The 25,204-nt window shown below is 36.2% G+C and overlaps 1 protein-coding gene across 4 annotated transcripts in view; it reads right to left on the bottom strand.

The window, feature by feature from the left end:
- The window catches only part of LOC107994021 (diacylglycerol kinase 1), a 78,584-nt gene that overhangs the window by 19,130 nt on the left and 34,250 nt on the right, over nucleotides 1–25,204 (bottom strand). For all 4 annotated transcript variants that reach the window (XM_062087265.1, XM_017050745.3, XM_062087264.1 and 1 more), the window contains 2 exons: nucleotides 23,065–23,193; nucleotides 20,475–20,563 (listed from right to left, as the gene is read on the bottom strand). In XM_062087265.1, coding sequence (XP_061943249.1) covers nucleotides 20,475–20,563; nucleotides 23,065–23,128 — 153 coding nt within the window. In that variant the 5' untranslated portion in view covers nucleotides 23,129–23,193. The remainder of the gene's footprint in view (nucleotides 1–20,474; nucleotides 20,564–23,064; nucleotides 23,194–25,204) is intronic.

The following is a 25,204-nucleotide window of genomic DNA, read 5'->3' as shown; positions in this document are numbered from 1 at the left end:
AAAGGATTAATACGGATCGTCTTGAAATTCTATTTCACGATTACCCAACCCAACATGTTTCCTATCTCGCCCAATACTAATAATCCAATAAACAAAAACAAAAACAAAAAAAAAAGAAAGAAATAATATTTGAAAAAGGAGAAGAAAAATCAATATCAGAAGCGTCGAAATAACCGAGAAAATTTCATCGAGAATAGAAAGAGATGATCGAGTCGAACGGCAGCAAGAAGGATCCTTTCAAGAATTGCGAATCGATCGTATCGCTGCTTATCCTCGATATACGAATATCCCGGAAACTAGGTCACGCTCGTTGTCTGAAGGAATATCCGCATGAATGAGACAGGACACGGCCATTAAGCTTTCGGAAGAGATACAGAGAGCGGAGAAGTCGTGAAGGGCGAGACGATGAACGAGAAGAGGAGAGGGAGGGTGCGAGGGAATATAGAAACGAGGTTGTTCTCAATGGTCACGTAAGGGAGTGGTGGTGACGTCAGTGGGACGATGACATCATCGTGAGGTCGTCATAACCCCGATAAGGCTGCTGGGTATATAGGTCAAAGTGATGGAGGATCATAGCTGTTGGATCATAGAGAGAGAGAGAGAGAGAGAGAGAAAGGGTGAGGTATTTTCAAATGTCACGTAGGCTGCTGTAAAATTGACTCATTGCCCCGTTAATACGCAGCTGAGAAATGAAGAAAAATGGGAAACGATGGATTCTGGTATTACACATCCACTATGGGAACCGCTTGTATTTTCCAATGGGGCACACCGTTGGTGAAACGATGAAAGATGGCCGGAGCTATTCTTATAGAGATTTATAAATTTCGATATCTTCGATAATTGGGGAAACACTCGCAACGTCATAATTTTGAATAAATATTGTCGAGAATCGAATAAGGGAAAGAAATTTTTAGTTTCGGAGAAATTTATTGATTGACCGTGTTTGACGGTGAAAAAGGAAAGGAGAATTTTTTGTGCATGTAAAAAAAGTGTGTTGCAAATTATAGGGGTCTGTGTGAGAACGAGGAGAGACTTTGTCGGCACTTTGTAATGAAAGGATAAAAAGAAGCGTTCGTTCCTAGTGGGTTTCGTCAATGGCGAAGAATTTGTCGGAAAGGCTACTTAATAGGCCTTAGATTCTGCAATATCAGAGGTCAGGTTAAAAGGTGGATTTGCATCTCTTTAATGGAATAGAAAATCACCACCAGGACGTTAGAATCCCTCAAGTTTTAAATTAAAACTTTTAATTTTATCCATTCTCTCATGATACTCTTCCATTTGTTTTAAATATTCAAATAAATATTTCCGCATGTATGCAAAATGAATTTTTACACCATTTTATTTTTCAACAAGAGTGGAGGAGTAAGTTAAAATAATTATATACATCCATGTTAAATACCGGCAAACAAAAACTCGTTAAATCAAAACGGTCTAAAACGACGAAACACGATTGAATTGAAACGTTTTAAACCAGCCCATCTGTTTAAATATTTCTCCTAATCAGAGGCAACTGGTTCGTTAATCCGGATCTGTTAATTTTAACCTGAAGCGAGGAAAGAAAGTTTCATTCAACGCTGTTATACGAATCGTGGTTAAAACTAATTCAACACATGTTTACACGTGTTATACGGGCAGTGTGTAGAGGATTCGATTATTCGATAGGGGGTGGAGCAGTGTCAACAATTCAAATGCCAGGAATAGTATCATCCATGTACCTGGCTATAAGGAGACCTTAAAGGTTGCCTGCTACGAATGATGGGTTGGTTCCAATTAAACCTCTTATGGAGAGAATCCACACCTTGTACAAACATAATAAGCTTTTCACCCTTACGAGTCTGGCTGAACTTCTACCATCATATGTACTCAGTTCTTTGCTCTAAGAAGCATCCTTTATACCCCGAAGAAAAACCTCTGTATTGTTGTACCATTTAGAATTTTATACCGCGAAAAGAGTTATTTTGATCGAAAATGTAGCATCCAAATCTATTTTAACATTTACTTGTAATAATTTTTATTATTTGAACCGAATCTTAATATTTAATTTCTAGGAAAAAAGTATTAATCGTATAATCGCCCGAATAATATTAACAAGTTTTTAGTAGAATAGGATCAATAGAGGATGATGAATATTCTTTTGATAACAACACTATGTTCTAATTATATTTCAGTCAGGAAAGGAATCAAAAATTCCCATTATTCTTTTCCATTTCACTGAATAAATCATCAGACCGATACGTAACTTTCCCCTCTGCCTCCTGTTCATCGTCTGATTTGATTTCGTTTCTCGCACTATCTCGCGGATCGATAAACGCTTTTCAGCAATATCACGTTCCAAAGGAGGAACAATTGCAATGCAAACGCGATAACGAGTCCTACTCCAGTCGTTCCACTTACTCACTATAACACGAATTCGTTGCTTCCCCTGTTTCAAATCAATCTTCACAGCGTGACAATTTAAACTACTTTCCATAGGAACCGCATTTCGGAATTAAAAATTTCCATATCGGATAGGATATGGAACGAACAGATTATCGATCGGATCGAAGTCCAATCATATTTATTAAGCGTCCCCATTCTTGAAAGGATTCTTCGTTCGATCTTGTTTCCGCATCGAGCACATCCTTTATATCTCGCGTATGGGCTTGCTCCAACCCGATGAGATTTATGCCTCTCGCTTTGAGAAAGTTCCAAGTTTCGTTGAAGAAGCGCAGCGCACAATCGCTTCTGGGTCATTGTCTCTTTGGTACGAAGGATCGGTATAAGTGAATCGCGTGTTCGTTAAACGACGACGAAATGGAACCCACTCGATCGAACTTATATCCCCGTGTTAGAAAAGTTTCGCTCCTCTCTTCTACCGGTTCGAACAGTTTCATAAAGTATCTTTTTTCCTCTATTCTCATCGCTCGGGCGGAAAAATATTTGTTATTTTCGAGAAGTTTAGAAAGCGAGCTTGAGGGAGAAGTTCGAAGTTGAATTCGTGAATAAAATATGGAAGGAAATTACGGGTTGTATGATCTTCCGCCGGTGAATCGATACGGTTGAACGATTCGTTCGTCGACATTAGAGGCATCGATTTCGAGGCTCGAACACGTTACATAAAGTCGTTCGAGTGATCGACGAGTAAGTATCCTTAGATACTTTTTAAGCCAATACCCGTTGAATTACAAGGAAGTAGCTCTCCCGAGGAGAGTGGTTCGAGAAGGGAGATGGATTTCCTTCTTTCGAATTCAATATTGTCACGAGCCGTTTTCGAAAAGGGAGAAGCAGGCATCGTTGCACTCTTCGATTCTCTGGACAGCTATTAAATTTTCGAGTTGGAAATTACACACACGGAATAAGAATGGATCGCTCGTGTTCCTTGGGATCATCGAGGGAAATTAAAAAGATCGACGAAGAAAAAGTTGGCTGTCTAACTTTTGAGAAATTGAACTGGGAAAGGGAGAAAATAAAATAAACGGCGAAACACGAACAGAGAGAGAGAGAGAGAGAGAGTGCGAAAAACCGATGAAAGAAGATAAAACTCGCTAGAGGAGAGACGAGAGACGAGAGTTTCTGTGAGTAGTTTCCACGCTGCGAAACTAAATTGAGAGATCAAACAATTTTTTCGTTTGGCGTGTAACAGTTAAAACGTTAAAAATTCGTGGATTCGAAGATCGATTCGTTGATAGACAGTAAACAGTTTAAACCATATTTTAGATTGATTAAAACAAATATAGATACCATTTGTGAGTGTTGCTACCTCCCGTTTAGAAACGTTCAAATAAACTGAAATCGATAGGAGGGGATCGGCTAAGAATAGTCTGTATATCAGAATTTAAAAAGCTCGATACGTAAAACTCGAAGCGTATCATTAAATCTGTCTGCAAACTGGTCGTGAATGCTACTTCGAAGCGGACTTTCAATTTTCTTTCCATTCTTATTAACAAACTTTCTCTCTCTCTATCTCTTTGGACCGTTATGTGAATATTATTGAAGAGGGAACGTCTAATTTTTGCTCCAAGTTTTCTTTGGAATCCAGACTATTGGACAACTCTCGTTCCTAGGATTCCATGTGGTAAATTCCTACAATGGATCGCGACTATGGATAGCTTATTATGTTAACCTACTGATAATGGAATGTATTTGTACTTTATGAACAATTCCTAGCTTGATAGATATCTTGAAAAGATGCATTTCCGAATCTCTATAATTTATATTATTTAAGAAAATATTGAAACTTTAATACAGTAAAAATATATGATTTACATCAAATATCAAACTTTGTTAGAATTTAGAAAATTTTGAAAAAACTTTTTGTAGATCGAGATGACTCTTCAAGATGACTGTTCAAGATATTTAAAAATTTGTACAATAAGATAAAACTTTTAAAAGATACTTAAGACATCCATAACAATTTTCTCTGTTATTGCCTGTATTAAGACTTACTTATACTACTTAAATTTAATCAATCATTTTCTAATTTTCCCTTGTATCGCAATCCAAAATAAATCACACACAGATGTTCAGAAATATCTCCGCAACGTAACACGTCTAAATGTGAAAGAAAGAAACGAATGTTTTCCACGTTTCAATTAGATTGTTTATTGAGGAGGTCAGTGGCACCCTTCTTCGAGTGCGTCACTCGAAAGGGAATAGTTGCGTAGCCACACGCGTTCATACAAAGCATGATAGACGCATACGTATCATCTAAATATACAGTGTACCGGCTGATACTCCGAAAATAACCGGGGGTTCTCTGTTTGTTGTCGTGATAACTATAGTACGCACTATTCGACGCACGCATTCATCCAGCATCCGGGTTTTCTCATAATACTCACGCTCACGTGTATTCGTATCTTTGATAGAACACAATGAACATCGGACTCGGAAGATAGAAATCGAATAAGAAATAAGGGAAAGGTGTCTAACTGATCATCGAGGTAAAATAAATCCACTCTTAAAGAATGGAAAAGTTCAAAAAAACGACATCAAAATTCAACGTTTCACAGTTTAACTTCACTTATGCATGGATTTTTAATCGAAAAGAATTAAGAGTAGTTAATATACCTTTCTGAAGAGACCGTTTAATCAAAACTTTATTCAAAGAACTTTTTTAAGAAGTAAAGAACGATAGTAGTGGGACAACATACTGTTGTAAAACAATCATTAAAAATCAGAGAGAGTTAACGCGTGTAAACGACAGGCGCACAGGTTATCCTTACGCAAAGTTTTTGATAGAGGTGCTCGCTAACAAGAAGCTTGACTCCTGACTCCGCTCGAGGGGAAGTGGCAAGTTTTCGTTTCGGAAATTGTGATCGTAAAGCATATGCAACAAGATCTGGCGGATTCCTCCTATTTTTGCGACCGCAGAGATCGGAAGATCTCTCGCATATTACGTGTTGTCAGATTGAAAGAGGTCGGCCGTTACGTGCAAGGTATACGATCAATGATTCGGGACAACGTTTTCAAGAATAATATATTGGCGTTCAACGTAGATGGCCACTTTTATCTCGACCATTTTCATCCGCTCTTTCGCGTTACCTTCTTAATGAAATAAGGAACGAGATTCTCCCCTTAGACTCCTCGAATTACTCGGTTCAGAATTTATAAATAAACAGCGATATTCTCGACGGAGGATACGCGTTTGGAAACGAAGTTTGAAAATTTTTCCACCCAACGATTCTCGTTTCAATCTGTTTTGTTTTACGAGACATTTTAATTATTCCGTTCGACCGGAACCGTTGTATTATTCATGCTGTATTACGCGGAACGTGTAGTTTTATTTCACAGTCCATTTGTTCCGGCGCAAAAGGCGACGAGTCACGGGCTCGTTCGATAAAATCCGCGAATATTGGTTCACCGACCGGGAATCAAGGTGGATTCACGGCCCGGAAACTGTGACGTCATTGTTCTCATGGAAACCGGGACGGGAGGGAGGGCGAACGATGACGTCACTAGCCGCGGGAGCTTGGGGTGACGGCACCGAAGGTCGGTGCACCCAGCGCGCTGCATCTGGAGTGCATCTGTGCAATGACGTCACTGCATCATTTTCTTCTCGCTGCCGCAGATGTTTACCTCGTTCTTTCGGCAATTCGATATTCAAAAATATCACGTAATGAAACGTTGTTTTCCAACTTTCCTTTGGAATTTTTCTCCTGTGTGAAATATTACGCAAAGAAAAGGATCGGTGAATTTTATTTCGTTCATTTGGTTATTTCCAACTATCGCATTTATGACGAGATATCTACGCGATGGGGAAAATATTCATAACACGATGTTATTCGGGGATTAAAACATTTTTTACGACCTTACGAAATGAGATTTTGATCTGTAATAAGTTCCGCTTTTTATATTTCAGAATGATTGATTTATAAGTCAATCTCAAGCGAATACGTTTCGTCCACTTTTACTCTCTCTACCGTACTCTACTAAATTCTTCAACCCTCGTTTTAGATCAACTTGTACCCCATTTTTCATAAAAAAGAAATCTGGCGCTAATCCAGAAAAGCAGCGCTTCCAGAAAAGAATATCTGTTTATTTACGTATGAGAAAACAGCGCGGCACAAAACGAGATTCGAAATACGTTTTCTTATCCATCGTTAATCGGCTCGCTTTTCACCCGCATTTTCCACGAGAGTTGAAAGAGAACCCTTCCTCAATCGACGAAAGGATATCTTTTTATTTTAATTTCCATTTTACGTTCGACGTATCTCAATCGGTCGAGGAATCGAATTTCTTCAAATTCTTCCATTTTTTTTTCCTCCCAACGATAAAGAGCGTGGCGAAAGAAATGGATTTGATTATCAACGAATTAAAGTAGTATCTATCTCGTCCACTTTTCAATTAACGAGGGAATTCCTTTTGAGCGCAATCATTCACCATTTGTCTAATTATGAAAGTCGTTTAGAACAGAGAAGGAATTCCGTGCGTAATTATTTTATATTACAGCTTGTTTATCCTCGAGGAACATAATATTCGAGAAAATTACTTTATTGCAAAATTCCTTCTTTTTTTTTCGTAAAAGAAAAAGGCGATCTGCATGCTTGACCTACTTTTATCGCATAATAAGTAGTTCTTTCCAATTTTTCTTTCTTCTTTTTTTTTCTTCACGTTCGTTCGATATCTTGAAAAGCGATCTATTTCGCGAAAAACGGTTTTTATTATTTCTTAATAATCATCGGATATTCGGAAAGATACACAACCGTAATATTATATTTAGCATAATACTCGATTATAGAGGAAGTTATTAAAACGCGATTCTTCAAATCTTTTGACTCTCGATGCTTTTCAAACTGATCGAAAGCGTACAATCGAGCGTGAGCCATTATCCGGGATTAAACTACGTATGAATTCATCGTACATCGATGATAGCAATTTTCGAATCAGAGATGGTTATACGAGGACAATTAGAAAAATAAAATATAATAATATTATATCTTTCGTACATCCGATACAAAATCGAGTTATAAAATCAATAACACGAAACTGATACCCAACATCTGAAATCTTTTCCAACTCGAGCAATACTTAAAAAAATCTCGATCCTTCGTTTAAAACCTGAAAAGACTACTTCAAATTACGTAAAATAATAGGTGCTCGTTAATAGATGTAGAATTTTAAATTGAAAGGATTTGAAGTGATCGATAAGAAAAATATTTCGAATAAATTTCTCGCTAATAAAAAGATTTCGACGTTGTCCAAATTCAACGTTGTTTCAATTCGAATAACTCGAGCGATTCGAGCTTTATAGAAAATCGAGGCTCGAAGTGATGGCCGCTTTGAGAACGTAATAAAGAAAAGAGATTAGGTCGGGTTTTCGTGAATTGGTCGGCCGGTTTCCCAAGACGTCGCTTTAATTTCACGCCTCCGCTTATTCCTTCCTCCATCTCGACTTAAAAACCGAGGATCTCTCTAAATATTTCCCCGCGATTGCTGAAACTTCGTTGGATATACAAGCGGGCAGCAAGGAGAGAGGAAGATAAACACAGTTTGTGGGGAGAAAAAAAGGGACGGACAAGAAACAGCCACTGCAGCAACGTGGAAATAGCGTAGTAAATTTTTCCACAGGGATCCTTCGATTCTTTTCTCGTTCCATTCCTCCTCTTCTATCCTCGTTGGTTTCAATTTTTTATTAGAAACAGGTAAGAAACATTCACGAAACCTGCATCTTGGAGAAAAAGTATCGTGATTTCATATTTCTTTTATGTATTTCTTTTTTCTCTATACGTGCAATATTCGCATTCTCCTTGGTATTTCTGGATACCAAAGAAGTTTGTATCGATACGATGCAGAGAAATTCAGAGATTTCGCGAGTTCCTCGAATATTGCGTAATTCTTTTACCTTGAAATTTCGCAAACTTGCACGGTTATAGTTGCATTGACGATATGCAGATCTTCGATGAACGTATAATCGTTCATCTTTTTTTTCTTTTTTCACTCCGTTGGAATTTTTTGAGACAATAAGTTGACAGTATCATGAATTATACATCCTTTTATGCATGTTTTGTACGATGTTCTGCGATATTAATAGAGTAATATCCACTCGTTATTTTCGCGTTTTATATACAGCAAGAAGCATCGAACGGGATCGATCTTCTCGTAGTTGTCCAGCTCGTCCGACTTTTTATCGTTTCTGCCAGCTGTCCAAAACGTTTACTCAGTTATTCAGTTCGTTAGCGGAAAATTTCGCGGGCGAATCGTGATTTAACGTAACGACGCGTGTACGCCTCGCAACAGTATTTTCGTCCACGTACATAGAATACATCGAAACGACGATTTTACCGTGAAATCGTTGTGAATTTTTCCATCCAATGATCTTTATCTCTCTCCCCCTCTCGAGAGATGAATCAATTCTCTTTTTTACTTTCGAATTTTCACGCAAATAAAAGCCAAAGTTATACAGCGTCCATTAATTAGAGTATTCGCGCGAGAAGAAACACGATCGATATCTATTGCGAGAAGAATCTATTCTCGTCCCGTTTTGAGCGTTTTTCAATTATTATTTTCCCCATTTTCATCTCGCTCTCGTCGTTTCCAATCCATTACTTAACTGGCGAGCCTTTCATCGTGATGCTATGCCGAGAGGGCTTTAATGAAAGATACTCGATTAAAGCGAAACGAGAAAACAAGGCGTCGGTTCCCTTCCATCGAGCTCTTTCGAGTTTTCAAACCGGAAACAGTGATACTCGTTACGGGAAGCATGGAGGGTACACGTTAAGAACGATGCGCTTCTTCCACGTGACCCGGTTTTTCTTCAGACAGTTTTTGAACACACGTCTCCGTGTGGAAGCTAGTGGTGCTTAAGAACAATTATTTTCAAGAACGAGCCACGTACGGCATAAAAGGGATTTCTCTACTATCTTGCCAATTTCTTTCTCGCGAATTCCAATGGATCGTGCATACGGAATGGAATCATCTGGGAAATCAAGCTTCACCGACCAGTATGAAACATTTTATATGGACAGAGGGAACGAGAAGTTCGTAATAAGAATGATCTCTTCCAGTTTTTTGATTTGATGAGATCTTTGCTATTTCATGCTTATAATTCTTCCACGATACGTTTAATAAAAGAAGAATGAGAAGAATTTAAGGGAGAAAATGAAACTATCGATTCTACGTTTTTAAGAAAAACGTTTTATCATTTTCCGTTTTCATATATCGATTGCATCGGAGGATAGACAACGAATGAGATAAAAGATCGGCCAATGCGAATTCCGAAAGAAAGCGGCGACAGATATATATATGGTGACTTAAACGGCCGAGTCTTTTTCATCATCGTTTTCAAAAGCAACACGGGATACCCGTGGCATGCTTCATCGAGCGTGAATAACTTGACATCAGTGGCCATAATCGTTGCAAGGCGAGATGAGACGACCCGGAGAAAATGTAATATCCGACGGCTCGTTCGCTTCGTGCCTCGGCGACAAGTTCTCCTTATGGAAGATATATCCTTTACACGTCTGAACGTGATGTATGATTCTCGAGGTCACGGAGAATTCCATATTTACGACAATGCTATTCTTATTAGCGCGGGAACTCGTTGAAAAATTCTAATATTCCCATCTCTTCTTCGAGACATCGGTAGTGCTTGTCAGAGCATGGTCGAACATCAATGTCCACTTCGATATCGATAATGATATTTATTTACTCGTTTACCGGAATATATTCTTGAATTTCGTCAACAGTTAGATCGTAACTTTGAGGGTAAATTGTATCGTATCTTAATCTTCGCAATACATGTACTATATATAGACACAAATTTCATTAACTTGATCGAAACAATATTTCATTAATTAAATAACAATCAATTCATCGGAAATTTCATCGAAAAAAACACGTTTTCCCGCCAAATCAGTAGTACATTTTACGCTATGGAAGACATCCAATCCTACGCAAAATTGGCAGAGATCGTTAGGCGTCAATGAATTATACGTACACCGAAAGCGGATCTTTTTTACGCGTTTTACATCCTTGTCATCCACCGTGACGAGATAAATTCCGGGACAGAGGGGTTCGAGAACCTGCGAAAAGAAGATATCCGGTCAATCCACCTTTGGAAGAGGATACCCGTGGATGATGACGCTTTGACCCCGCTCTCTATCTCGTTTCCTCGTCTTCTCCATGCGGATCTTCTCCACTGCGTCACGAATGACGTCACGTAGTAGCTAGGCAACCGCACCCTCACGATCCACCCGGTTTTTCTCTATCTTTCGTTTCTATTCGTCCGCTTCCACGCGTCCACCTCTTCCGCCAAGGAAGAGGGGGGTGCACGCGAAGAAGGCAATCTTTGCTTGGTTTAATAATCTATCGTAGTGGAAGTTCGTTAATATCGAAAATAACGTTACTTACGTTCGGACGACCTCCTCTCCTTAAGTTAATTGGCCTGAACCGATGAGACGTTATCGCACTTTTGCGTGGACTATCTGCCTGATGCAAAGAACCGACGGAGGATGTAATCTGGTCTTCATTAATTGGAATTTTAATTGGAAGATCGTCGATTACGATTTTAATTCGAATGCTCTGTTTTATATATTTTTTTTAAATGTTAATTTATAATATTCGTATATTTTGTGTATTATATTAATTTTCCTTCGTATATTTTGTGTATTATATTTGTATTAATTATATATTTTATCTTTGAATGATAAAATAATAATTCTGTGTTGATAGACAATATTATTGTATTAATATTATTAAATTATGTAATATATATATATATTATTAATGCATCATATATTAATATTTTACTTAATAATAACAATAAAATAATGATTTTGAGATAGAATATTATTAAATTATTTCGATGTAATTATCTCTATATTCTCTCTTTTTCCAAATTATTGTATTTAATATTATTTAATATTAATCCGCTGTAGTATAAAATAAATTAGTTGATAACAAACAAGATAAACCTTTAAAAAATAAAGGAAATTCTCTTCATCGATTAAATTATTACGAATCGAACATTTGGCTTATTACAATCTGTCGATCAATTTCACTCGAGTTTTATCACGATCAACAACGATTGCATCGTCAGATACGATTCCACCAGAGTTCTACATGACATACAATTGCGATGTCTCTGTACATGACTTCCAGAAGAAATCCATTCCCAGCGAAAATATCGGCGTATAATGTTCGATATAAAACCCCTTTCTTTTACGAGATTCATCCTGATCTCCTCTTGTTTATCTTCGTCTTGAGTCCCGTGAAATTGTTTTTGTATCTCTGGAAATTCCTCGAAAATGGATAACTCGAATATCTCCAACTCCACCATCTTTATTTATTTATTTATTTTTCGCAGCTTTGATAACAGGCGACGGTGAATTCACAAAATTCGAGAATATTCGCGCGGCAAATTGCTTTCGTTAATGTTAATGTTTTATGCATGACAGTTTGACGATACTTGGCGGGTTTCTATTATATGGGCGCGAGTTTCCACCTATGGAGGATCGTCGAAGCGAAGGGGAATTGGCTGGGAATATATTTAGGCAACATCACAGAGGTATTGTTCGAATGAAATTTTCTCGTTCAGGTTCAACCCGCCTCCGCATCCCAAGATAAGGCAACGCGTTTCGTCGACCAGGCGAAACTTCGTAAGAGGGGCAGGAGATGTAATGCGCGTTTAAATAAATCGATAGTTATATAAAGAGAGGCAAAATAGCGGTTAATCGGTGCAAGAGAGAATGTGTGTGTGAGAGAGAGAAGGAAATAGGGCGGAAGAAGGTCAGAGTAAGGGTCAAGAGCAGAGAGATATTTTTTCTTCTCAGAAATAATCGTCTTATAATAAATTAAACGCATGGTTCATCTTCCAGGGATAGCTTTGTGCGAGCCATCACCATCCTTGACGTGTCAAAGGGTGTGTAAAGCTAATTTTTTTTTTATGAGTAATCGCGCGAATAGTTGGATAGTACTTACTTATGAAGAAAGTGTGATGAATCGTTATCTACCTCGATAGATCCGCTTTAAAATTAGCCATGGTTCCTTCACGCGAGAGGAAAAGATAATTGTGGCGTTACAGGCCATCATCTTAGCTACATAGTTGTTCCGTGATATCGTGGACAATGGAAACATTCGAGGAATAGAGAAACTTTACTCCGGGGAAATAATGTAGCACGCACTAAACGGGATTAATGCAACTGGAACGCTTATCCACTTAAATTTTATTCGTGTTTTGCGTGCAGTTTTATTTGTTTAAACGCGAGAACGAGATACCGTCGAGGGTTATTTCGTGGTAAAAGACCGGTCAGTAAGTTGGTTGGTCTCTCTCTTATAGGGAAAAGTTTTCTTAAGCCGGCCGATTAAGAATTAAGCATTACTTTTCACGGGCGAGGAATTAAAAAATTGTTGGTCCATTTGTAGAAATAATATCTCACGAAATTTTCCTCTTCCTTCCGTTCCTTTCACCCCATTTTTTTTTATCTTCGTTTGAAACTTTTGCGGCTGTTGCAGTTTCAAAGAGATCCAGAGTTTTTTTATCCACTGCTTGGCGCTATTCTTTCGTTGTCGAATATTTTTTAAACTCGGCAAACTTTGCTTTCGTATAAATAAAAACCACGGAGGCTGGATACGCGAGGTCAGTTTAATCGCAAAAAAAGCAATCGTTGAAAAAGAGGAGTAAAACGCGTGGAACGATTCTTTTTATTTATATAGAGCGTAACGGGAAATTTGGTCGTTAAAAGAAAGTAAAAAGAATATTAACCAACGAATAAGAAGTATAATTATTTTTTCTCTTTCGTTATACTTCGTGTTTAATTTTCGTCAGATATTTATAAAATTATTCATCGTTATTATTATTATACATCGACTAATAGAAGAAGCGCGTCACGTTATACAAGCCGAATAAATTCTTCGATAATAAATTTTACACGATAAAGAATATTAATTTATCACAGTAATTATCCACAACTATATACATATACATGGATTTTAATTAAATACATAATCAAGTTCGTAGCGGCTTAACTAGCTCTCTACTAAATTAATCCAAGTTATTGGTGCAACTTTCTAAATAATAAATTCATCTCTCTCGCTCACCCGACAAAGTTTACATCGAAGACGTAGCTAAGAAACTTTGAATCGAACTACCTTAATCAATCACAGGCGACGTAGCGAAAGAACGACCGCGAATCGCATTAATCCTCGCTCTTTCATCTCCTCCTCCTCATTCTTTCGTCCAAGATGGAAATTATCGATCGAAAGATGCGGAAACTGAACGAAACTCTTGTCGCGAAACATAGAGAAAATCTCGAAGAATTAGCTACGGACGACCACTCGATTGTTCAACCGAGAACAAGCGGTTGCTTAATCACTCGTTCGTTACTCAAGATTTTCATCGTGCTGCGTGTTAATGGCGCGCTCTGGCAAAAGCGTGCGAAATTGGCGGAAATTAACGTGTTTCCAGTAAAACGAAGCTGCGTGATTTTTCACGCTTCCGGATTCTGGCACGTGGCCAGAACAGATGCAGGCGTTTCACGAGCGATTAGTCAGAAATCTTCTCGACGAATATTTCGTGCCTCTCGTTGCAACAGGATTCCCCTGTCCAATTATCGACTCGATGTTTCCAATTGTGTTTGCAATTGGATTTCAATCGAGATCACCCGATTCCTGGCTCGATTTTCTAATTGCTGAGGGATGATTTTGTCACATCGGTTATTTCAACTTTTACCGTACTTCAATTGGTGTACTCGATTGAAAAATAGATAGTTTTTATCGAGTGGGTTATTTGAGAGATACATACCGTTATGTCGGTTTATTTTCTATCGAATTCTCACGAGAATTGTAAGTTTTAGTTTTGATGGAAACAGATATGTCCATCAATCGTTCGAACAAAAGGAACGAAACGATATAATTAATGATTTCTCGTTTCTATTAACATAGATACCGAATTATAAAAAATGATGTGACAAAATTTTTGTGATTGATCTATCAAAATAAATCATTCTTACTGCTTCAGTTATTTAAAAAAAAGCAGAACCGTTGAAATATTCGAGCGTATCTCATCTTCGTGTTCTAAAGCTTAAATACAGAGGAGTTTAAGAGTTTAAATTTCGAAAAATCTAGTCCAGTGATACAAAGTATGACGAGAGTTAGGGACCGTTGAAGGGTTTAACACCTTGTACGCGCCAGATTCGCGGTCCCCTTTGTTCCACTAAATTGGATTTCGATATCGGCGACCTCTGCACTCTGACGCAGTATTGGGAAAAGAAAAAAGGCATCGCAAGCCCCCGGCGGTGTGACAACTTTCCTCGATTTGATCGTACGTCGAAACTAACTTTCGACTCAGTTGCTCGATTATCTTCCATCTAACACACCGGCATTTAATTCCACGGTTTACAGTTTTGCCAGAATCCCTGTCGCCTTCGTCGGATCACGTCGATCCGTTTATTGACTTCTTTCACTCGCGCTTATTTATATCTCTGACTCGTAGTTTATTTATTCGCACGTTCGTTTATCGCATGATTTATTTATCCATATCGTTTGACCTCTAATTTATTCGCATTTAATCCTGTTTATCCGCATCTTGTAAACCGCATTTATACGTTTATTTGTGTTTATATGTAGAACATCTAACTGGAAATTAATCGTCTCGTATCCTTCCTTTACCAGAAAACAATTACCAGGAGATTGGCAAAGGAAAGGAGTCGCAAAGGAAGCTTCGTTTTTCTTTTTTCAAACGGGTTGGTTTTCCTTCGATAAAGGAAAAGGGACTCGGATCTCTACGAAAAACCTGATTTGCCGTGCTCAACGGCGTGAAACGGGTGTACGGGATGTAAGCTGCTTTGCCAACCATCTCGGGTTTCGATGGAGCCACTCGTGTTTCCGCGGAGAATCATTATCGGACGTAGTCGATACTCGATGGAGCGTTTCTCTTGCATATTTGACGGGTTAATGGCGGAAATATGCGTTCAAACAGGCGAACACAAACGAACTACACGGAACGTGACCCTAAGTTTGCGCCTAATTGAGAGTTCTCGACCAGCATTCTTGCCCGGGTCGGAATCCGTCTGTGTTTTCCTCCTCGTTGCGTTTGAATTTCTGATTTCCTATGAGTAGCTTTCGTCGGCTCGATTAGACGATTCGTGAGTTCAAACGGTCAGAAGGACGAATTAAATAGGAAATATTTGAATATTGTTCGGCTTGAAAACGATCATTCGGTGGAAATTCCATGGAATTTAATTTGGATTTATTTTTAAGCTAATTTTTAAGATAAATTCTCTTTTGTTCGGGAATAAAAATACAATTTCATCAAATTTATGAATGAAATCACGTTAAATAAAAAATAAATAAATATAAATTGTTCTATATTTGATTTTTATGATGCTTATGATCGAAGATATCTTAATAAATTCAATATTATAATGATGGAAATGATAGACAGGTGAAATTACTGGTAAAGAAGATCCCCTGACTTTTCCGATGAACTCTCAACACTTCGCGTTAATTCTCTTTGGCATTAAGGTCGCGTGATAGTAAGATAGTCGAGGCACTTAGGACACTTAATTAGAAAATTAGCATTATCGATAACAACCAATTAACATGCAACCTAAACAAACCGAGGGAAATTTTCCTATACACATTTTCTAATTCTTCGTTAAATTAACACTACTGAAATTTCATAAGTCACAATTATTAATCCAAATTGTCTACATTTATATAACAACTGATTCAAACAACCCATTCAAACAGTATTTTAATACACGAAATATTCCAAGTGATACCATTTTTTTCTAAAATCGTCGAACAAACTCGTGACATAACAAATTTTAAAGAGATCGTTTCTCACTTCTATCTTCCCGAGATAATTTCGTCCCATTGATAATTAATTTCGCTTCGCGATCTCTGTCAGAAGTTCTCGAATTAACGGCAGAGATTTCCTATCCGCCGGAAGTCCACAGTGGTGGACACGCTTCTCCCATATACCGTGCAAATTGGACTTCTTAATGCTCGCTCATCACGGCGAATATTCTAATTCTAGCGTGCATAATTAATAGCGTGTATTAGGAGAAGGCGTGACAGAGCAAATTGAATTCTCTCAATAGTGGTCAGTGAGGAGATTTGAGGTCGATCGTGACCGACACCGAATAGTTAACCACGTCTGGCATGTTCAATTATGATTCACGATCGGTGAATAGGACGAAAACGTTTTGCGGTTCTTCGAATCATTCCGCCCCTTTCGAGCTTCGCTTAGAAATTTCAATCCAGTCACTTCTAATTTGAGAAATCAGGAACAGGGGAAATTTTCACTTTGTTTCTCTCGGGTTGCATAGCGGGGGGGTTTCAATCCAGCCAACTCTAATTTGAGAAATCAGAAACAGTGAAAATTTTCACTTTGTTTCTCCCGAGCTCCTGCCGAGAAGATTCGACAGAGGCAAATAATCTAATTTGAGAAATTGGAAACAGTGAAAATTTTCATCCCCCAAGCTTTCTTTGAAGCTTTGTTCTTTGAGTTTTGCTTTAACTAAAATGTACAAATAGTTGTCCAATGTTTCGTGTTTGAAGTATTGTTCTTTGCTTCTTATTTAAGAAAAGTGTGGAAAGTTGGAACGGATGTCGTTTATAATTCAAAGCAGCTTTAATTTAGAAAGTTGGAAAAAATTTTTCCAAACGTAAAATTTTAATTAAATAATCAATTGCTTTATTCGTAATTTCACTTTTAAAAGCTTTGGTAGTATCGTCAGGAACAGATATTAAATGAAAAATAATTGAATCCAGTGGAATCATTTGTTAACAGAAACCATATTTTACGGTTCGATATAAACGATGATTAATTTCAGAGAGATTATTTCGAATTTCCGTGCAATTCTACAATAGGATTAATTATCCGAAATCCTTGTCTATCCCTTTTCTATCACTCTTTCGCAGAATTTAACCATTTTCCGGGAAAGAGAAAATTCGAATTACACGAACGATCGGTTAGTGCTAACCGATGTTATTTTTTCCGCCAAACTGATCCATCCTGATAGACCTCTTTTTCACTCTACAGATAAAGGAGAGCAGTTTGCTCGATCAAAGAATTTTCTCTGTTATTTATATCCATGAGTATCGTGTACACATGATAAAACGAGGCAAATTGTATTTACGTCAAACGCGTAACAAATCCTGTTTTGTGCAAGGATATTTTCACTTAAATCCTTTCATGGATAAACGAAAAAAAAAAGAGAATCGAGCAAAGACGAACATTATTTACTTGTTTAAACAAAGACGATTTTTGTATAATGAGGATAAATAAATAAGAGGATGAGGATTAATTAAGAAAAAAAATTAAAAGACTTGCAAAAGATACGGAAAAATTTCTTGCGTTATTTGTGGAGGATGGTTGGATATGGAAGAGTAGAAATAAATATAAAGGTGTAAGTGAGCATGATATAAAGGGATCGTTATCCTGGTGGCGGATAACGACGTATACTCGTCTTTCACAGCTTCCCTATGGTTGATGCGCCACCCGACAATCTATCAGTCAGGAGACGTTATCAGCTATCGTGTCGACTACGATAACAACTTTTACTTTCATAGTTTTATCATCGTGTCAAAAAATGACACCGTAAATTTCTTTAATAATTAATTATTACTAATGCTTTGATAAACATTAAAAATAATCATTTGATGTTGTTTGTAACTTTTATGAATGGAGATCGATGTTATATTTTATAGCGATAGATTTTAGTGGAAGGATATCAGAGAATCATTTTTTGATTTTTCTTTTTATAAGAAATTATTCTCTGTTAATTATTTTTGTAACATTTCCTAATTTGTAACGTAATACTTGTTATAATCTATAAATTACAGAAATCTGAGGTTATCGAGTATCCAGATATCAAATTTCTTGATAAAAAGAAAAAGGCAGGGATGTCAAGTCGGTAAACATTGATCTTCAAAGATCTGGTAACAAAGTAGGGAAGACTGTGATACCTTCTCCCAACGATTCTAGGAGAAAACAAGAGACCACTTACGTCACAATAGAAACATTCGCTTTAAAAATGAAATTTCTAAAAAAAAAAATCCAAAACGCAATTTCATTACATAAATTCAACTTCGTTTCATTTATTTCAACACGATAATCTTGATATCGAATCTGCATTTATGCAAGTGATTCTCTGTTAAATAATAAATTATTAACAAAGAATATTCTTTTCTCTATGAAAATAATTGATGAATCTTGTACAATCCATTGGACGATTCGATATTTTTGAAAGCAATGAATTTCGAATTTTTCAAATTTTTCGTATGAGGTATGGTCGATTTGGGGATACCATCATAAACAACACACGCCCCCGCATATACGGAAACACAAACATACATAGAGAACATCCTGCGGTATAAACTCGCAATAACTCGCACCTGTTCCTCTGGACTCAGACGTATTCCCACTGTAATAGCTACAGGAATAATTTGAGATTTTATGGGACACGCGTTTCCTATATGCATACTAATACGTTCTAGTCTTTCTACATAAGCGTTCTATACACTCTTATGTTCTTCATGAGCGAATATGATCGCGTCATTGTATTTAAAGAATATAACGCCATACAAACGCATTTCTGACCAATGAAGTTTGTCTTTTACGACAACCAGGTTTTGTTGGCAACGATTAAACGTTTGGATATTTAACAATTATTTACATCAATGAATAATCACGAGGATATTTTTAAAAAAAGAAACTGTAAATATATTGTATTAAAAAATTTGCTGGCTGCGTAAAAAAAATATTATTGTACTTCGATAAACAATTCATTATTGCAAAAAAAATTAAAACAAAAAAAAAAGAAATAAAGTGAAGATGTTTATCCGGAAATTGTGGAAATTATTTTCCCTCGCGTCACATTTTATTATCTATCAGTATTGTTTTATTTCAACCGTAACCGACGAAGAAGGGAAAAATGCAAATTGCGAGTACATTATTTCGCGTACCCATTGGAGGAAATTCAGTTGACGCTCGACAGTCGACTACTTTTCGACGACTGTATTTGGTCGAAAAAAAAAAAAGGAAAGAAAGAAAAAAGACAAAAAATCGTAATTATATCATATCCTGAGAATTAAAGCTTTCAAGTACGTAACGTATTATTCGATCATTTTGGTGTTGCAATGACGTTGATTCATCTAATTACTCTTTCTATATCATCTTTTCCTCTCTTAAAAATTGAGCATATTTTATGAATATCGTATCTTCCTCGAGTCTTTCATTTGAATAGCGGAGAATTCGAAATATTAAGGCAAATCGTATTTTTCTCGAAACCAACGAGAAAATTAATGGGAACCGTTTGATCGTGAAAAATTAAGACGATGCTCAACTTAAAATTAATCGATTAATGATTTCAGTGAATTTGTTTTTTTATTCTTTTTCTTTATGTTATTTAATAAATATATTGGGGAAGATGAATGTTTTTAAAAATAATTTTTATCGTAACAAAATTTTACATTTATACAGTTTTGGCCTTTCAAATTTACCTCTGCGTTGAAATTTTTCAAAATATTTTGCGTAAATACAATGCTCATCGATACGAGTATTTATAACGGATATTATATGTATAAATGTCATTAAAAAAAACACAATTATATAAAATTCAGAAAATACTTCCATTATTTGAAAAGGAAACTATCATTATGGAAATAAAAATCAAATTTTTAGAATTGTATAAAATTTTACAAAATTTAAATAGAAAGAAAAAGAAAAACGATGGAGAAAATATTCCTTTAGAACTATAATATAGAATAAAATAATATGTTGAATGAAAACAATTAAAAATTAAATATTGTATTAACGCAAGTTTAATAATAATAGAATAATATATTTATTTATTTAATTGTAAGCAATTTATTTCCTCCCCATATATATTTATTTTGATATAATTACTCAAATTTTTGATAAAAAGTGATAAAATTTTTGTCAATCAACGAAAATATGTAAAACATACACGTGATGAGATCATGCCGAATAAATTTTTAATAAATCATTACTTGGTATCTTAATTTGTGGATAATTTTTTCAAACTTACACCATCTGGATGATATTTGGGCGCCCCGCTGGGTGTTGTGTTTGATCCGCAAAACTCAGTGAGGACATCCTGTAGCTTTCGTGTGGAATCTGAAACAATGAAGTTAAAAGCAACCATGATTTCCTGTATGCGGTAGCATCAACTTCCTGTTTACCGGAACAGAAAATGTAATTTCGTGAATAGTAATGTAATGAATGAAATGTATCGAGTTGTATTCTCCGTTTAAAATGTATAACGAAACGTTTTGACCTCAAACGTACGAAAACTTGCCAATCTTAGATTACGTAAAATTATATTATATGCGTAAAAATGTGTTTTGAAAGAACAAAAAGAAAATACAAAATAAGTCAAAGATCCTTAAAAGAAATAAGATAATCGAGAGAAGATCAACCAAGTCAATCCTCGTTATTTTAAAGTAATTCTAATAAGCCTGTTTTAAAATAAAATCAATGGATATAAAGAAAACAAAACAAACTAAAGAAAATTTATAATACGTATCGCAAACTTCAATAGATTTTTCATAAAATCGTTACGTTCAATTTGATTAAGGTTAAGATATCGAAGGAAAGATAATAAAATATACTCAATTCTACATTATCAAATCTCTCAAATTTCAATCTCTGTTCTTCACGAATCAACGAAACGATCGAGCTTCCTGATCAAAACCCACGCTACTTCCTGATCTCAAAAATAACAAATCTCGCTCAAGTGCTCGTAAAACGTACTGACCAGACCTGTCCCTTATTTCTTATTTCCGATTCTATTTCTGAGCGAAGCGAAACCACATTTTTATCCACCTGCTCCAACCTTCGAGCAAACTTTATCGGGGCAAATGTCAACAGCTCGCGGTATCTCGCGACGACAATTAAAAACGATATCGGCGCGTTATTACTCGAGCTCGTCGAGTGGAAACTGACCGCTCGAACCGATATTCAGACAAAAAGGGATAGGCGACGAAGGTGCCTTTTCACCCGATTTATTGGCCAGGTTTTGCCATAAGAAAGAAAGAAAAAGAAGAGATTTGGCCAGGGGCAGAAACGCGATCGATCGTACTTTCGGGATTCAGTTGTTTGCAGAGGAAACAACGACGATAAATCGACTAATAATAGGAGACCATTGGCCTAATCTAGCTAGCGTCGACGTCATAATGCACTTAACGAACAGGATATTTTTGGGTGGCGACTATTTTCGGGACGATTGACGAGAAATATGATGGATCGTGCACCTATGGAACGCATGATTAACGTTCTTGCGTGGAAACTCGTGTTTCCGGCCGAAAATCGGGAAATCAGGAAATTGAGGTTAATTCTCCTTAAAAATGGGAAATCAATGTCGAGGATATTGAATACTGATTGCAATTATGCCTTTTTCTCTCTTTTTTTCTTTTCCTTCTTTTCATTTTTTTCTTTCGGTGTTCGATCGGAAACGTTTCGTTATTTAAATTGAAATTGACGGAGGTAACAATTATCAATTTGAATAAATGGAGTAATTAATATTCATCAAAGTATGATTAATAAACGGTGATTTTTGACGAATCATCCGATAGAAATTATACAGCGTTGCCTGGCTGGATACAGTGGAAATGACTTGTTACGGACGGATACATAAATACGTGATACGCGAAAGCGCCCTTTCCGGACCAAGATTCATGATATTGAAACGGAAAGCTAACAATTTCAACGGTGTTTATAGGATTAATAAAACGAAGAACACAAGATCGTAAGTTTTACCGGAGTATTGTATGAGAAAAGTGCGCTTTCACAAAATTTGGAATTTATCCGAAAAGCAGCCGGCTTCTACAATACATTCAAAATGAATTCCAGTTCCTTCCAAACGATACCGCATGAATTTCCATAATTCCATAAACAATGAGCTCGACATTCTACGAGTTTCACTCGAGACCTCCGCAAGTTATTTTATTAATCACGCTACGAGTTCTAATCATTTTCAAATGTGTACTTTGGTTCATTTAGTATGTTAATATATACTTTGAAATATTATGCCAGTTTCGTTATTCGTTACCAAATCAAGGAATCTTCAAATCCAACTTTTTCCAAACAATTTATCGATCGAAAAATTATTTAAATGGATCTAAATTCATATTTTCGACACAACTTCACTCTTTCCAAATTCAATTATCACAAATATTCCGACTTTTTTAATATTTTTATCGTGATATTCCAAATATAATACGTTGCATATAATTTACAGAAAATTTGATAGTTTAATGATACTTGCCTGTCAAATTCAAGAAACAAAATCTCATACGTATCAACTATGTAATAAGTTTGCAATAACTTTAAAAAATTCTGTGAAAATCTTATTCACACACGGGCGATAAAATCTATCGTAAAATAATCTCAACGGGATTTGTTCAAAATATAAAGAGCATTTTTCATATATATAATACAATCGAACGATAAAATTTTTCACTCTCTTGGAAAGTGTTCCATACCGATATAAAAACTCGATTACACCGATGCCTCCATTTTTCCGATACTACTGGTTTTCCCTTAGTTCGTGTAACAGAGTTTGATTCCCGTGAAACTCGGTGACATTCTACTGTTTCCACTTTTTCCCCTTTACTTACAAGCTGCTAAATCCTGCAGTTGTTGAAATTCCGCTGGTGAGAGCTTATCCCAATGAAAGGCCATCCTTATTTCTGCTCTCTGTCTCCCACAGGACGAACGCCCAGTTGTTCAACGTTGAAAGTCGTCACCTGTGGATGAAAAGATACCACTAGATTAGAAAAAAGCTTTCCAATCCTATTACTGTCCGTAGAGATGTAAAATTCTCATAAGCCACACGTTCGCTCGTGAAAGTCGACTATGATGATACGTGATTCCAGATGTTGGAATCTCACGATCGTTTGAAGAGAAGGTACACGAGGACAATTTTCGAAGTTAAGAGTTTACGTCTTTTTTCGAAGTACAGGAATATGATTGGAATATTTTTATAATTAGAAAACCACTTGGAACTATGTGGACGACTTTTATCTTCGGAATGAATTCGCTCAAGCATACATTTTTAAATTTTGAAACAAGCTTTTTAATCACGCCATAGAAGCTTTCGCCAGTTTTCAGAATTGTGCAAAACATTACGACCTATTTTTCTGCCAGTCTTCACAGGCGACAAAGTAACACTCGCGGTAATTTAACATTCACTTTATATGATGGAGAAGATTCTTTCATCTTCCGTTGCACTATCAATCTTTTTTCCTTTCTTTCTTTTATAAATATTGCATAGATAAATTAAACCGAAAGTTCAAACGTTCATCGGCATTATTAGAGGTATTATCGCAGGAATAATTCGGTCGCGATTATTCGATAAATATCAGATAATTATCTCGTTTCCACGTTCATGGTTATTTGTTGAATAAATAATTTATCGATCGAATAACGATTATCGTTAACAAAATCGAGAGAAATTCGGCGAAATTTAAATTTTCCCTTCTGTCTTCTCTCGAAAATGATATTTTTATTCTTGGTACGAGTTTGCAAGTTTCGCCTATGGAATTTCATAAATTCAAGGACCTACCGGCTATAAAGAATTTTATCTAGATATCCGTTTTACCTTTGCAAGAAGTCTCGCGAACCATTTTCCTTCCGTGTCTACGTCAAAAAGGGTGCAAAATCCTAGAGATGAATATCGGAAAACGAGAACACTGAAGTTATCCTCGTTTTTCAAAATGGGAAATATTAAATTGATATTTTTAAAAGTGATGATTGTCACATTTTGTCAAAGTTTGTCTTTAACCGAAGAAATTACTTAGAAAATATTTATATATATATGCAATATTATACGATGAAAGAAATGTATGAATATAAATGTATGCACGAAGTTATTTCAATATACAATTTTTGAAAAATATCTCCATGCGATATAATATGTCTTCATTGACTATTAGCATGTGATTATTATCCGATATATTTTTAAAGAAATATCTTCATGCGATAGATATTTTGTCACAATAAATTACTTAAATACCTGATAAGTCGTTAAATGAATTCGATGTGTAAAATTGCGAAGCACTAAAGTAGTCGATTTTACGGCACAATATCCAAGAAAGGAATTCTCTCGCATGCAAAAGAATCTCAGTGGTCATCGAAAAGACATATTATTCTTCTATATTCGTATTCTTCTTCTTAGATAACTCGCGCGAAAATAAAAATGGCGGAACGAATTGAAGAAAGAATAGGGAAAAGTTAAAAGTCAGCAAGAGGACTGAGAAGACTATAAACTTCCTCATATTCCATATTTTATGTTCCGATAGACAAGCCTAAATTTTCAGGAAATTTAATTTTCACTTTCTATCTAAATGTTAGATGGAAAGATGGAGAGGAAGGATCCAAAACTCGAGTGCACATAGATCGACGAGCGGACAGGAGTCAAGCGTGAAATTACCGGTTCATAGGCAAATATTTTCAAAGTTGTCTCTTTCTTCGAGAAACGTGGAGGAGTTTATCGGTGAATTTCGAGAGAGAAAAATACGAGAGTTTGTTACTCTTATCGTGAGCTCCTTCTTCCATCTTCGAATGATACAGCGTTAAATGAAACAGGATTCTGGACGATTTCGGCAAAAAAAAAAAAGAGATAAGGAATATATGTGTACGAAATGGGAAATGCGAATCACGAATTCCATCGAGTTTTAAACTAGTCTGAAAATTGAAAATCTTTTGCTTCTTTGGAAATTGCTTCTTTTCTCTTATGTTCGAAGAAACGGATGAATA

This window comes from Apis cerana, linkage group LG1, assembly GCF_029169275.1.
Source record: "Apis cerana isolate GH-2021 linkage group LG1, AcerK_1.0, whole genome shotgun sequence".
Classification (NCBI taxonomy): domain Eukaryota; kingdom Metazoa; phylum Arthropoda; class Insecta; order Hymenoptera; family Apidae; genus Apis; species Apis cerana.
Note: the sequence above shows the minus strand (reverse complement) of the source record. Positions and strands in the feature narration are given on the sequence as shown.